The 13,629-nt window shown below is 40.2% G+C and overlaps 1 protein-coding gene across 1 annotated transcript in view; it reads right to left on the reverse strand.

The window, feature by feature from the left end:
* mafa (v-maf avian musculoaponeurotic fibrosarcoma oncogene homolog a (paralog a)) overlaps positions 1-11,313 on the reverse strand; it is a 78,464-nt gene extending 67,151 nt beyond the window's left edge. The window contains exons 1-2 of the mRNA XM_005915159.3: positions 10,233-11,313; positions 2,745-2,812 (exon numbers count right to left, since the gene is read on the reverse strand). Coding sequence (XP_005915221.1) covers positions 2,785-2,812; positions 10,233-11,200 — 996 coding nt within the window. The 5' untranslated portion in view covers positions 11,201-11,313 and the 3' untranslated portion in view covers positions 2,745-2,784. The remainder of the gene's footprint in view (positions 1-2,744; positions 2,813-10,232) is intronic.
* Between the last annotated feature and the right edge of the window lie 2,316 nt (positions 11,314-13,629).

Consider the following 13,629-nt stretch of genomic DNA (forward strand, 5'->3'; position numbering starts at 1 on the left):
CACACACACACACACACACACACACACACACACACACACACACACACACACACACACACACATATTTTTCTTAGGATACATAATTTTCACAATTACAAGTAAAATCTTTGTTTCATGATAACTTTTAATAGCATGAATTTAATCAGGGGTACTAAAACTTAGTTCAATCTCATACAGTCTTTTAATGAAAACGCATCTATTGGAAGCTGCACATTGCTTTGCACTCGTTCTTCACGAGTCACTTCAAGCTGACAAATTTGTGATAGGTGCCTTGTGATGACGCAAACTGTGTCCATCTCACTGTACATGGATATATGTATTTTTAACTTTAAAGTTAGACCACAGTGTCTTTGGTCATCAAGGCTAAATATAGTCACCTCCTCCTGAACAGTCTCCAGTTTCTCACTCCTTTCCAAGAGGCAGGTGGAGCAGATAGAAGGGGGGGGAAGGTGGGATAGCACCCAGTCTTGAATAAATCATCCCACAACTTTTGACCCATATGGAGGAGGTTGTTTTTTTACTTCACACTGCCCCCCTTCTCTCCATGGCCTCTGCACCCCTCTGTCCCATTCATTTTCTCCCCCACATGACAGGTTAATCTGGATCGATTTCATCTGCCCTCAACGACTGAGACCAACATCCTGGCACCCAGAAATAGAGCACACTGTGGCGGATTCGCCTCCTACTAACCATTACCGTTAACAAGCAACTGTAAGAAGGGGTGGGCAAGAGAAGATGTTTTGGGAAGTTTAAAAACAACATAATTTACTGCACAGAAAAAACACAGATGTGAAGAAACGAAAGACACTTGTTAAGATGGGAAATTGAACAGTGCGATGAGCTGTGGTATGTGGGTGATGCTGCTTCAGTAGGTTTCACCCAAACCACGTTGTCATACAATGGTCACATGACTGTATGCTGTATCTTTATGTGAGCACAAACACTCACACACACACACACACAGACCTTTCCCCCCCCCAATCTATATTTGCACTTTCTCACAGCCTCTTACACTGCATATACACACACCTGGCATTTTATCTTTGTCAGCATATTCTGGGTCCTTCAGCTCCCTACTGGGCTCTGAACTCCAGTGTCTCTTTGCATGGCAATCCCCTGAGCTGTGCCTACCTTTACAACACACAGGAAAAGCACACTGGCAGGTAGTTTTATACCAATGTTAACCTCTATTTACAGTATCTTCATACCAGCTCTGCATCTTGTGGCGTAAATACATTTGTGCCTGGGAAAATCTTTTTCTTCTAGGATTAGTTAGGTAGAGGCGCAGTGACATAGTGTCCTGGTGGCAGTCCAGGCTCGAGTCAGGACACTGTTTCCCCAGGCAAGGACACCAAGACCTGGCTCTCCGTCTCCATCACTCAGCTTGTCCTCCTGGAGCTACGTGGCCAGACTGCTCATCACCCCAACCCCCCCCCCCCCCCCATTCTTCATATGCATGGATTTGCATAAAACAAAGACATGGCTCTGCCTGGAATGTCTGCCATGGTTGAAACTGCTAAGAACGGGATCGACCAGACCACACCGCACGCAGCACCTCTAAGTTCAGCTGGCAGGTTGTCAGAGCACAACATCAGCATAGCGCATGGCAGGAGAACCGAGATTTACGAGGCCGCGTAAGATAGACACCCTCATGGTTTTCCACTTTAATTCGTTTAACATCCGTTCCCATGGCATTGTTTATATTCGACACCCCTTAGCAGTGAGCAGAGGGCACCTAATTCACAGTGATGACGTGGGAGGAGAATCAGAGCACTTAAAACACTTCATCTAAAGATGATTTGTCCTTGTCTTCCCTGATGGCTTTTGTCCTGCTTCCCCTCCTGAAGTTAAGTGGATCTGGCGAAAGGCCAGCTACTGATCCCGCTCCCCACTTAGAGACAATCAAGTAAATAACAGCAGATACAAATACATGTACACAAGCACACACGCACACACTTACAGTATATTCTTCTTTACGTTGGTGGAAAAAGTTAGAATGCAAGTGCTCTTTCATTCTTATGTGTCATGATGAAGCACATTGCAGCTGTTTGCTTTGGAACAATCAGTGAAACCATTACAGGAACATTTGGGTTTGCAATATACATTCTCCCAGGTTGCCCTTTGTCTCTGCAAATTGATATCAAGACTCAAATCTTATTCTTCACTCTTTGTCACTGGTGCAAAACACGAACATATAATTTGCATTTGAATGAGTGGCTCTAATCTGCCGGTTGTCATGATCGGGGATGAAGGATGTTGCCCTAGACTCAAAACTTCATGTGTCGTGTGATTTTTCTTCTCCATGGATAAAATAAGGTATGATAATGGATACGATATCAAGGAACGTTATTGCATCAGGGAGATAGATGTAGAGAGATATTGCCAACATTAAGAAGGTGTGTGCTCTTTAGCATATACAATGCATTATGTATCCATTATAAAAAGCTTACAGACATGCATTATGTTTTAAAACATTCAGTAGCATATGTGGTGACTATTTTCTCCGTTTAATATGACTGCCTGATATTAATGAATAGTTAATATGGATTTAATTGTGTAGTGCTATAAATGAAAAATGCATACCACAAATAATACTTGTATAACACAGCTATGTTTGGTAGCATGTGCAAAGCTGTGGTATTTTTCTAAAGAAGGAATATTTTGTAAACTCAACAAATCTGATATTGCTATATTATTAAGCAGAAAATGTAAAAAAAAAAAGGCCAAAGTTATCAGACATTTACCTCAAGAATCCTCAAGGGCACGGAGGGATGGTGCTTGAAATCACAGATGGAGAAATTTTCTTGATGACCTGAAGAAGCAGAAAAGATTGGACAAACAGATCAGATAAATTAATATCAGCGTAAATATGCTTGGTGTCACCTTTTCACCCTCTTCTCTTCTGTCTGCATCAGACACGGATACACACAAGAAGGCCCACACAAACAATCACAAAGAAACAAGCAGACTCATTCTGAGCAAGATTCACTCTCACCTTGTCTCTTTGGTGAAATACACTACATGTATCATAGTAAATGTTTGATGCTGGGGGAATTGTAAAAATTTACATGCAAATAGATTCTACAGGCGGAACCCATGCATCAAAACACAAGAGACAAAACTAAAATATCTAAACGTACGTACGGCGTGCCATCACACAGACAAGGCAAAATAGATTTTTTTTCTTTTTTTTTGTAGAGGCATTTATTTCTGTTCATCTCATTCAGTTGAATAATGAATTGTTCTAACAGGGGAGGAATCGTGGCAAATAAAAAAGAGAGGGATAAAGTCTTGTTTCCTTGCTACCTTGTGACTGAAACTTTAAGAAGTACCCTGGCAAAACATACAAAAGTGGGCATGTTTCTTTAGGCGGGTCCAAATACAGTTCATATCCCCTATAAATGTTGCAGCACAAGTAAAAACATTAGCTCAGCTCTTAGCTCCCTTTGCAGATTCCAAGCCGGGCCGATTTAAAGTTCCTGGAAAATAACAGCGGTGGAAGTAATTTGCCTGTACGCTACTGTGAGGGAAATTTTAAATCACTGGATTTTCAAATAAATGCCACATAGAACTGGCACAAAAGCAGTCAGGCAGCTGTTGTGATGACAGATGTTAAGAAAAAAACAAAAAAAAACAAAAGGCTCCTAATGGTGCTAAACTGTGATCAGCAGCCAATCAGCTGACAAATCATATCACCTGTTAGATATAGCAGGATATTATCTTTTTCATGTCTTAGGTTTGCTTTATTTCACCGGTCATTCAAGGTGAAAGTACTGAAAGTGTAAAAATACATATGCTGAGATATGACTTGGACTTACCTAAACAACAAAATTGCACTTACATCTATGCTCCATGTGTATCGCTCTGCATGCAGCTCCCTATTTCATACTGATCTGCTTTAAAAGTTACACCTGAGGAACCAAAGGAATGGACTTAAATGTGTAGAAAACAAAAACATTTGTGGAGCACACAGGGATTTCACTCATGTAGCTAGATTTTTAGTGGGAGAAATTTCACAAACATATGCCCGTTTGAAGGACTGTGTGTCTCACTTTTTCTTTTACTCCGTTACCTCTTGCTTTAGCGCTGCTGCATTTATTTAAGTCACAGGCTCTTGGTTTGGGTCCATTTACAGACATATAAAATTACTCCAGCAAATCCCTACCACCTCATTACCAACATAACCTGCAGCCAGTCTTTCAAGGACGACTCTCTAATGACACCACATGTATCAGCTTAATGTCTATTTGAAGCAAGCTTTCTGCCACGAAAGAAAGAAAGAAATGTACAGACATCATCGACAGCAAAGTGTAAAGTGTAAGTATTGATGCTTGGCATTTATTTATTTCCAGTGAACTGCACTATTGCACCATTCCTCTCTTATACGATTGTACTATTCCTCTCTTCTACACTATGAATGTGAGAATAATGTTCCTTTTTTTGTTTCTCTACTTAGACAGACCATTCACAGATGTGGCTGCCACCTGGTTGTGTTGAGACACATGACTGCCACTGCTGCTGCACATCCTCTCTCCAATCTTCTGTCGACAGTGGTTTTTATCCACAACCAAACTCATATAAAACATTTTCTAACTGTTGAAAATGAAAATAGTAAAAATGAAAAACAGAAGCGAATTCCATGCAAAGGTAGGACGAACAAATGTGAAAATGCAAAGAAAAAAAAAGAAAGATCTTATTCCATTTATTTAGGATTTCTCATCACACTAAGACAGATTAGAAAAATATGTTTTAAAAAAACACAGTTGAAACTTGGCACTTTTGATATTTTGTGAGTCTTTATTAACCCCAGTTGTGTAAAATGTGACAGAAAGCCACAGCTTAACACACCCACTCTGAGTCAGTTGATATTTAAGACAGGAACAATGAATTTACCCCATGTACGACTGGCTGCTTTGTTTTGCAACACCCACAATGAAATGGTTGAATGAAGTGGGTGTGAGAACAAGATTAAATGTTCACCATGTGTGCCACAAATACTACCAGACTCAGAGTAAATAAATAAATAAATGAATACATGAAAATAATCAGAATGAATGGCAGCGTGAAAATAAACCTGGCCAGCTTAAGCCAAATGCCACTGCCCTTCACAGCATATTTATTAATAGACACTTTTCCTGCACCCTGTATTTAAACTCCTTTTGTATGTGTGCTGTTATAGTATAGTATTATTATATAATCTTTTCACAGTCAAAAATATATTATTTGTTTTCTTGCGATTCAAAAAATGTAAAGACAGGAGTGAAATATAGGATGTTAATAATTAAAAAATATATATAGCAGGGAGTTGTGCTGAATTTACTGGATACTATGCTATGTCGGATGTGTGTGTACATCTCATTCATTGGGTTTTGGGCAGAGGAAATGAGCATGAGTTCCCCAGGGCAGGGATTACTCTAATGACTTTGGGAGCAGCCTTGTGCGCTGTAACTTTTGACCTCTGCTCATCCTCTTTGACAAAAAACACAACAAGAGAAATACACATGCATGCACACACACGGATTCATGCATCTACACCTACAAACACATACATGACATACCGTGCGAAACAGCAAGACAAAAAGATTTGCTCCAATTGTTCCTCTGGCACTTTCTACAGCCTGTAAGAATTCAAACCCCCAACCGGCTCTTATTTTTGGTTGTGTCGACTGGCGTACTGGTACTTAACTGAACATTGTGCTGCATCTTATGCTGTCAACCTGCATAGCGCCAGCGTTCCACATGAGTGTCTCGCTGGAAGATCGATCATTTTATCACTTACATAACCGCTGCGTACGGGCACCACAGATATAAGAGGAAACATCTTTTTACAAATTAGATCTGTCTTCGCAAAAAATGCCATTTAGCTCGGGGACTCGACTGTTTGAGTCACACACAGAGAGAAGCACAAGTAACACTATGGTCTGAAACAAAAGAATGGAGCAAATCTATTCTTTTGTTTTCGTATTGTAAGTTGGTGAGTGTGTTTTCATGTTTAGTATGCGTGCGGTGACTGTGTTTTAGTGGATGGACATTAGAGGTCTAAATGATCTATTCCAATGAGGAAACAATCAAACTAAATAAGTTTAAGAGTCTTATAAAGAAGCCCCTAGCAAAAAACAAATGTTCATTTTTTACATGCCACTCAAAACACATCAAAAAACCCACTGCACTGAAAGCATGGTTTAAAGAGAGGCAGAAAAGAAGAGACTCTTAAGCAAAGAGGAAATTATTTCCTCTTTGAAATGGCAAATACAAAAACATGTCTTTTAAATGAGGGGAAAAGCAAATGATTATCCTCTCTAAAGTCATTTCATACATTGTTGTGGTTAATGTGACATATCAGACTATAACGGTACTACTGCTTTAGATGTAATTAGATAAATTGAGGAAGAAGGAGAACGGCTTGGCTGTAAATTGCATGGTGTGTACATGCTAAGACCCAACACTGGCACAGCTGCACAGAGCTACACTCACGATTTATCATCTTTACATCGCAGGAGCCACTGGCCCACACCACTATTAATCATCAGCAAAATCATTTAATTCAGCCCAAGCCTGACTATTGTCTCAGCTTCTCCCCTCACTCTGGGCAAATCAGCCACCACAGCAGCAGTGCACACCTCAGATCTTGGGTTAAAACTGTCTTTCTCCCTCTCCCTCTCTCTCCTTTTTGATGAGCTGTGAAGCACATCATCATTGGCAGATGGCGCAGAAGCTTGCTTTTTTGCAAATTTAACAAGTATGAAATTTATAATGGCAAAGACTACGAACGGTTGAGCACTTACTGCTTTAACACACTGACAGTGCGGTTCATTTTTATGAAAGGCGTTTTTTGTCTGTATCCGTTGGACACTGATAATCTGTGGCTAAACTGCAAAACAGAAGACAAATCCAGATTGAATCTGTCTTCAGAAACTGTAGCGTTTCCTCAAAGTGTATTTTGGCACGTTGGTCTTCCTGTTTCAACAAACAAATTGTTCCGAATGCCCACAAGCCTATTCCTTGTGAACTCAGCAAAGAACTTTTCCTCTTGTCTTTCTGGAAAGTGGCAAGTTTAGTTCGTGTCCAAGTGCAGTCCAAAAGTTATGTTAAAAAGAAAATCAGCGTATGATGTAAAAACACCAAATGCAATGCAAGATTGGGTACAGCAGAGCAGAGACTCTTCTGCTAACCACAGTGGCTGACATAAATTGGCACCTTCTCCAGCGCCCCCTCACATGCCTGACATGGCTGTGCCCTCCGTGCGCCCCGTCTCCCACAGCATGTTTGCTTCAGGCCAACGTCCAGACCCACTGACAAAAAGGAAAGAGCTGGATGAAACTGAGAAAGCCAAACGATGACATGCTAATGACTGTAAGTGCAGAGTGTCCGAGAAACACAGTAAGCGGGCACAACAGATAAGTAAGCAAAGAATGTGTAAAAAGGGTAAGTGAAGGGTACAAATATGGAGCATGCATCATGCACAGCCACAGGAAACTCACAGTGTTGTCATTATTACATACTGCCACTCAAGGAAACACACACACACACATTCAGATTTACACCTAAGTCCAAATACACGCTTGCATACTCCCACATGAAGCAGCACTTAAGATAAGCACACACATATGCACAAATAGAAAGGCTCACACATGACCAGACTGTTCATAGTAACGTTAACATGATTTATCAGGCATAAAATCAAATTGGACTTCTGCAAATAAAAATGAGGATGAAGTTCATGAACTGAGATGCAAACACAATATTTCTAACACTTATTTTTTTGATTATAATGATAGAATCACGTTGGACTTTAAATGAAAAATGTCAGCAGGTAAGGTCTGTTTCTCCTTTTTAGGATCATCATCATAGGAAATAATAAATACATATATTTTTATTTGGTGTTAATTCATGGATTGTGAAGAAACATGTGTCTCTATCATTCAACAGACTGTCAAAGCAGAAATGTTTAATTAGCTGCACGCCACTGTGAGTTATTGTTATTATTATTAGGCTTCATTAAGTTATTGCAACAATGGACTTGCATCTCTACATTTTACAATTTTTTTTTACACTGCCAGCCTGAATTGCTTTCCTTAAATGTTCAATTCATTCCTGTTTCTGATTCTTCCAAAATGGTGTAAGAAGCTCTTACTAAATTTATTCTGGCAGAAACGCCTTAAAAAGAGGGTAACAAGACCCCTATAAGCAGTGTTAAAATGTGGGGCAGTAATATGGAGATGACATGTTTTCTAGTTTCATTTCTGTGTGTTTCACTCACAAACAACAAAGAGTCTCAGGACAACTCAAAAGAAAAGTGAGAAACTTATTGAAGACAATTACATACATTTATTGCATATCATTTAATTGTATGAAATGAGAAACGAGCACATATGAACATCACATATGGTTAGTGAATGAAATAATTTTGCACAGCAAAATATATATATATATATGTATATATATACTATATGTAAGATGAAAGATTAATTAACATATTTTCAAAATTTATTGGCGAATGGTACTCCCCCCTTTTATACATGCAGGGTGACACTCCCTGACGATCTAATAATGTCCGGACATTATAGATTAGAATAATTACTTATTGCTTTGCAAATGTTTACGTTTATTTAAGAGAAAACAACAGTATACCCTGAACTGATGCTAATATCTCCAAATGATACGACTAAGTCGTAAACGAATGTCAGATCTATCTTCTTGGGAGATGGAAAGCTAATTTTCCACATGACATTTTTTTAGTGCATTTCTGTTCAGAATAAGTCAGTTCAATCAAGAAACACATTTTCAAAAGCACAGTAATTTACTTAGACTTGTGAGAATTGTCTTCTCCAAATATACTTTTTCTTAATATAGTTATTTAAAATATAATAATAAAATGTGTGTCGGACACCAGATCTCTCACACTTCGGTTTATAGCACATGCTGCAAAAGCGCTGTTTTATGCACTGCACAATACTGCTCACTGTATAAATTGGAGCCGAGCCAATTTCTCTTAATCAGTGTTAAAAATAGTTTTGGGCAGCAATCTTATTATTAATTATCCTAGAAATCTATATGACATAAGCTGTAGCACATGATATCTTTTGCATCATAGATTATAAAACTTTGTCTTTAAATTACGCTTTAAAAATTATTCAAATGATGACAAATGCACAATGGAATATATTTAAATAACAACATAGGCTTAGCAACAGACTAAACTTCCAGGAAATTGACTGGTAATTTCCTTCATACTGAAGTCTTTTCTTTTTCCCCTCGCACCAGGGTCCCCGCCGACAAACTTCCACCAGGAATGCCAGCGCATTCACTGCAGTCTTATGACAGCCGATGGTGGTGCACTTCAACACAGCTGAAATGCACCACTACAGGGGGTGGGAAGTCCTGTCACTTTTTTGTCTCTGTCCCAAAAAAGTGAGGAGGCCTAAATGAAGTATGAGTGCCATGCTGGAGTCATCCGACAAAAAAGGACATCTTCAAGCATAGAAAGAAAAACCATACATGTCCAGCATGCAGGGCAGTTCAATAACACATCTCTTTAAAACAATGAAGAGTTTGTAATGGATACAGTCTTTTGTTGCTCCACACAATAACAAGCAAACGCATGAGATGAGGTGGCGTCAAACGGCAGGCTTGCAATCCTCCAAGTTTGGCAGACAAAAAAAAATAAAAAATAAAAAAAGGAGAAAGAAAGAAAAAAAGGAAAAAAACATACTGTCGATGGATGCACTTTTGATAAGAATCTGTACACTGAATCAAAACTAAAATGATGAAAAAGGGCCAAGTTGATGAACTTCAAAGGAGTATACTTAGTGCTTGCATGCACACTTGGTATACTGCGGCATAAAGTTGGATCAACTTTCAAATATCAAACACTGCAAATCTAATGAACAGAGATGAAAAAAAAATCTTGACAGACAAACTATGTGTAATATACTGAGTATGATAGCAAAAAGTAGAAAGTTTTCTCAATACGCCTCTTCTAGATTAAAAAAAAATGCGGATAACAAAGCCCTCCAAATCTACAGCAGTGGTAGAATGGAGGGAACTTGTTTTCAAAAAAAATAAATGTAATAAAAAAAATCAAAAAGTTGATAAATTAGTTCTTGATCTAGGCATATAGTGGGATTTGCGTCAAGTAAATAATAAAAAAAAAGTTTCAGAATGAAAACTTTTTACGCGGGGTGAGTTATTCATCTGATATAGTTTTATTTCGCGATAATGTCGAAACTCACATGAAAAACTCCGGAGATGAAGGGTTGTTGTCACTGCTGGATCCATTTTCTCTGAAGCCGTTGCTGATGAGCTTCTCATACTTTTCTTTGTACGCGTCCCTCTCCCGGACCAGCCTGGAGATCTCTTGCTTTAGGTGCTCGACCTGCTGCAGGAGTTGTGTCTTCTCTCCCTCCAGGACGTGCCGCTGCTGAACTCGCTTGAACCGGCAGGACTGAGCGTAGCCTCTGTTCTTTAGGGTCCTCCTCTTCTGTTTCAATCTGATCACCTCTTCTTTGCTGACCCCCCGTAGCTGCCGGTTGAGCTCCCGCACTGACATGGTCACCAGCTGCTCGTCTGTGAACCGCTCCTCCAAGCGCATGTGTGGGTGATTTGTCCCAGAAGTGCCGTTGGACTGGACGCCCGGTGCCTGGTGGTGGCTGCTGCTGTGGTGGTGATGGTGGTGGTGGTGGTGTTGCGCTCCGTTCTGAGCGGGAGCCGCAGCAATTACTGCCGACACCACCGCCGCGGCGGACCCCATCTCTTCCCCGGCCATGGTGCTTCCTCCTCCGGCTGCACCAGCAAACTGCTGGCCCCTGGCATAGCCATCGAAAGACTGGAGCTGATGACTGCTGTTGATCAGCGCCTCGACCGCGTCTTCGGGGCTGAAGCCCAGCGCCTCTGGATTCAGCTGCTGTTGATAACCGGACATCCAGTAGAAATCCTCAATGTGTGTCTTCTGCTCACTCCCCGAGCCCGGACTGGGCGCCGAGAAGCTTGGGGAAGGGGGCACCGAGCTGCAAGGCGTGCTCATCGGGGTGGAAGACAAGGATCCCCCGGCGATAAGGCGACTGCACTGGCTGATGTTGCGATCGGGCTCCACCGGCTCCTTTTTCACTTCAAACTTCATCAGATCGAAGTCATTAACATATTCCATGGCCAGGGGACTGGTGGGCAGGTCGGAGTTGCTCATTGCCAGCTCTGATGCCATCCTCTTGCTGCTGACAGTCCTCCAAACGGGGTGAAGAGCAGCTGTCAAACTGGGTTGGTTGGGAAGAACGTGAGCCAGTTTGATTTTTACGCGTTTGTCTTGAAACTGAAAAAAAAATTAGGTTTTCGGCGTCCTTTTTGCAGCCGCGGACTTGCAGGCGTGTGTGAGTAGAGTTTCTTTGCAGAGTCTATTGCACTGACACACCAGTGCCGCGCGTACGAGTAGCGGAGTCCTTTTTCAGCATGTGAAATTCGGCGGTTTTGGATTTCAAACATTTAACACTTTACGGTGTCTTCATGAATACATTGCGCACGCGGAGAGGGAAACACACCGAAAGTCAGGGAGTAAAAGCTCACTTGCACGTTCTAAGCCGCTGTCTGGTGGGGCGATTTTTTAGTGGGATCACACAGCAGATGAGTTTAAGCATTGTAGCCGCTCTGACGTCAGGCTGGAAATGGGAAATTGACTCGGACGACGAGCCAATAGGGTCGCACACTCTAACAGCTAATTAACATATTAGTAGCCCAGAGAAACAAAACTTTTATCTACCGTCAATGGACACCAGCTGACTGTCAGTCGGAGCATAGATCCTTTTGTTCTTTTTATCGTAATTTCGATTTCATTTTATTTATTCATTTATTTATTTATTACTTTACTTTTTCGAAGTATGAGTTGTAAGTGGAACGAAACAGCATGCTCTAAATTAATTACAAAACGGAGTTGTAATGCTTGACATATAGAAAAAAGAGAGAGAAAGCAATCATAAAACAGACCTTATATAGTTCGCGTAACCCTGTAGCATAAACTGGTTATACATTTTAAGACATAAGTCTTAATCTTGCGAATATTACCTGAACAAAACCCGTCTACTTCCTAATGGCAATGTCTGTTATTTGTCTGAATGTACAGCACAATTAAAACCTAGAAACTATGTTTTATCAACTAAATATAAAACAAAAGTGGCATGTAAGAAGCTGCGCGGTAACTTGACAAAAAAAGGGAAAAAAAATATGAAAGGCGGATTGAAGAGGTTGTCATGTTTTCGCACACCATTGTAAAACTCAACACTGCCACCTTTTGGGCACGCTAGTGAAAGGGATTCCCCTCCCCATCCAGTCCACACAATTTTCGAAGAGTTGAAAGTTGAATGAAACATATACTGTTTGCAAAACACAAACACATGTACACGGTCCGAGTGTCGTTGTTTTCTTCACTTCAGTAGGAAAAAGACACGGTACCCCGACTGAATTTCAAACATCTTACATAACAAAGTCAATTTTGTGTTTTATGGAAGAAGTCATATCAGAGGAAGTGGATGCGAGTGAACCCGCTGCTCAGTGCAAACTGATATTCTGTGGAAGCCATAAAACTCACTTTATCTGAGTACATTGCTCTTTATCTCAGTTCAGAGGTCTCCTGCATTTAATTGACTTGTGTACAGCACTAACACGAGTCAGTCTTGGTAATCCAGCTTCCACTGTAAGTCCTGTCTAGTTAGGTGGTTATAGTTTCTTTACCCCAGTGGACACAGCATGACTTTTAAAAATCAGAATAAATAGTAAGGTTTGTATACAGTTTGTATACAGTGTATTGTTGAAGTCTCCCATTAATGTATAGGCAAAATGCAATTAACTAATGACTAATAGCAGCTCACTTAAAAAAAAATAAAGCAGTTTGTTAGGGAAAATAGTGATGTAAGCCACACTGGCCCTGTCTTACTGGCCACAAGAGTGTTGATTTCTTTTGTGGCCTATTTTGACATGGTGCTGACAAATAACCATTTCTTTCCTGTGACAAAAGCCTATAATCATAGCCTGTTTCCCACTCTCTCGCCAAGCGTATGATCTCATCTTTGCAATGATGTATATTTTTAGATTTTTGTATGCGTCCTATTTAATGATAGTTCAACTCAGTCATGTGGAAGATGATCTTGACAATAAACCAGATATGTTACAACCACAGGGAGTTCAACACTTGGCTATGGCTGCCCAAAACTATAGTTCAGGTTATGTCTTTATGTTTTGTTGACATAACATTATGGGGGTTATTTGAGTATTCTGATTCTGATTTTCTAATCTTTAAATGGGAGAAATACTAGTTATATATTATTAATTTGGTAAAACAACAGACTTTCAAATATTTTATTACATGTTGAATAAATTAGAATAAATGCAGAATAAAAGTTTTTTTTATAAGGTTGTGTTTTGTGTAAAAACATCATCATTACTGTTACTGAATGTTTTATTAAAGGGTAAGTGGATGTATCCATTTGTATGGTAATTGAACACTACATATGGCTCAAATAAAATTCAAACAAAACCCTATTGTTTGTATTTCCATTCTGTTGCCTTGTCATCTGTTTGGGCTTACCTGTTCACAGGAAGGCACAGCAGCGGCCTGTTCCCTGGGGTGCGGCCACAGCGGACTGA

The sequence above is a fragment of the Haplochromis burtoni genome, unplaced genomic scaffold (assembly GCF_018398535.1).
Source record: "Haplochromis burtoni strain Fernald_Lab_line unplaced genomic scaffold, NCSU_Asbu1 Contig_11, whole genome shotgun sequence".
NCBI lineage: Eukaryota > Metazoa > Chordata > Actinopteri > Cichliformes > Cichlidae > Haplochromis > Haplochromis burtoni.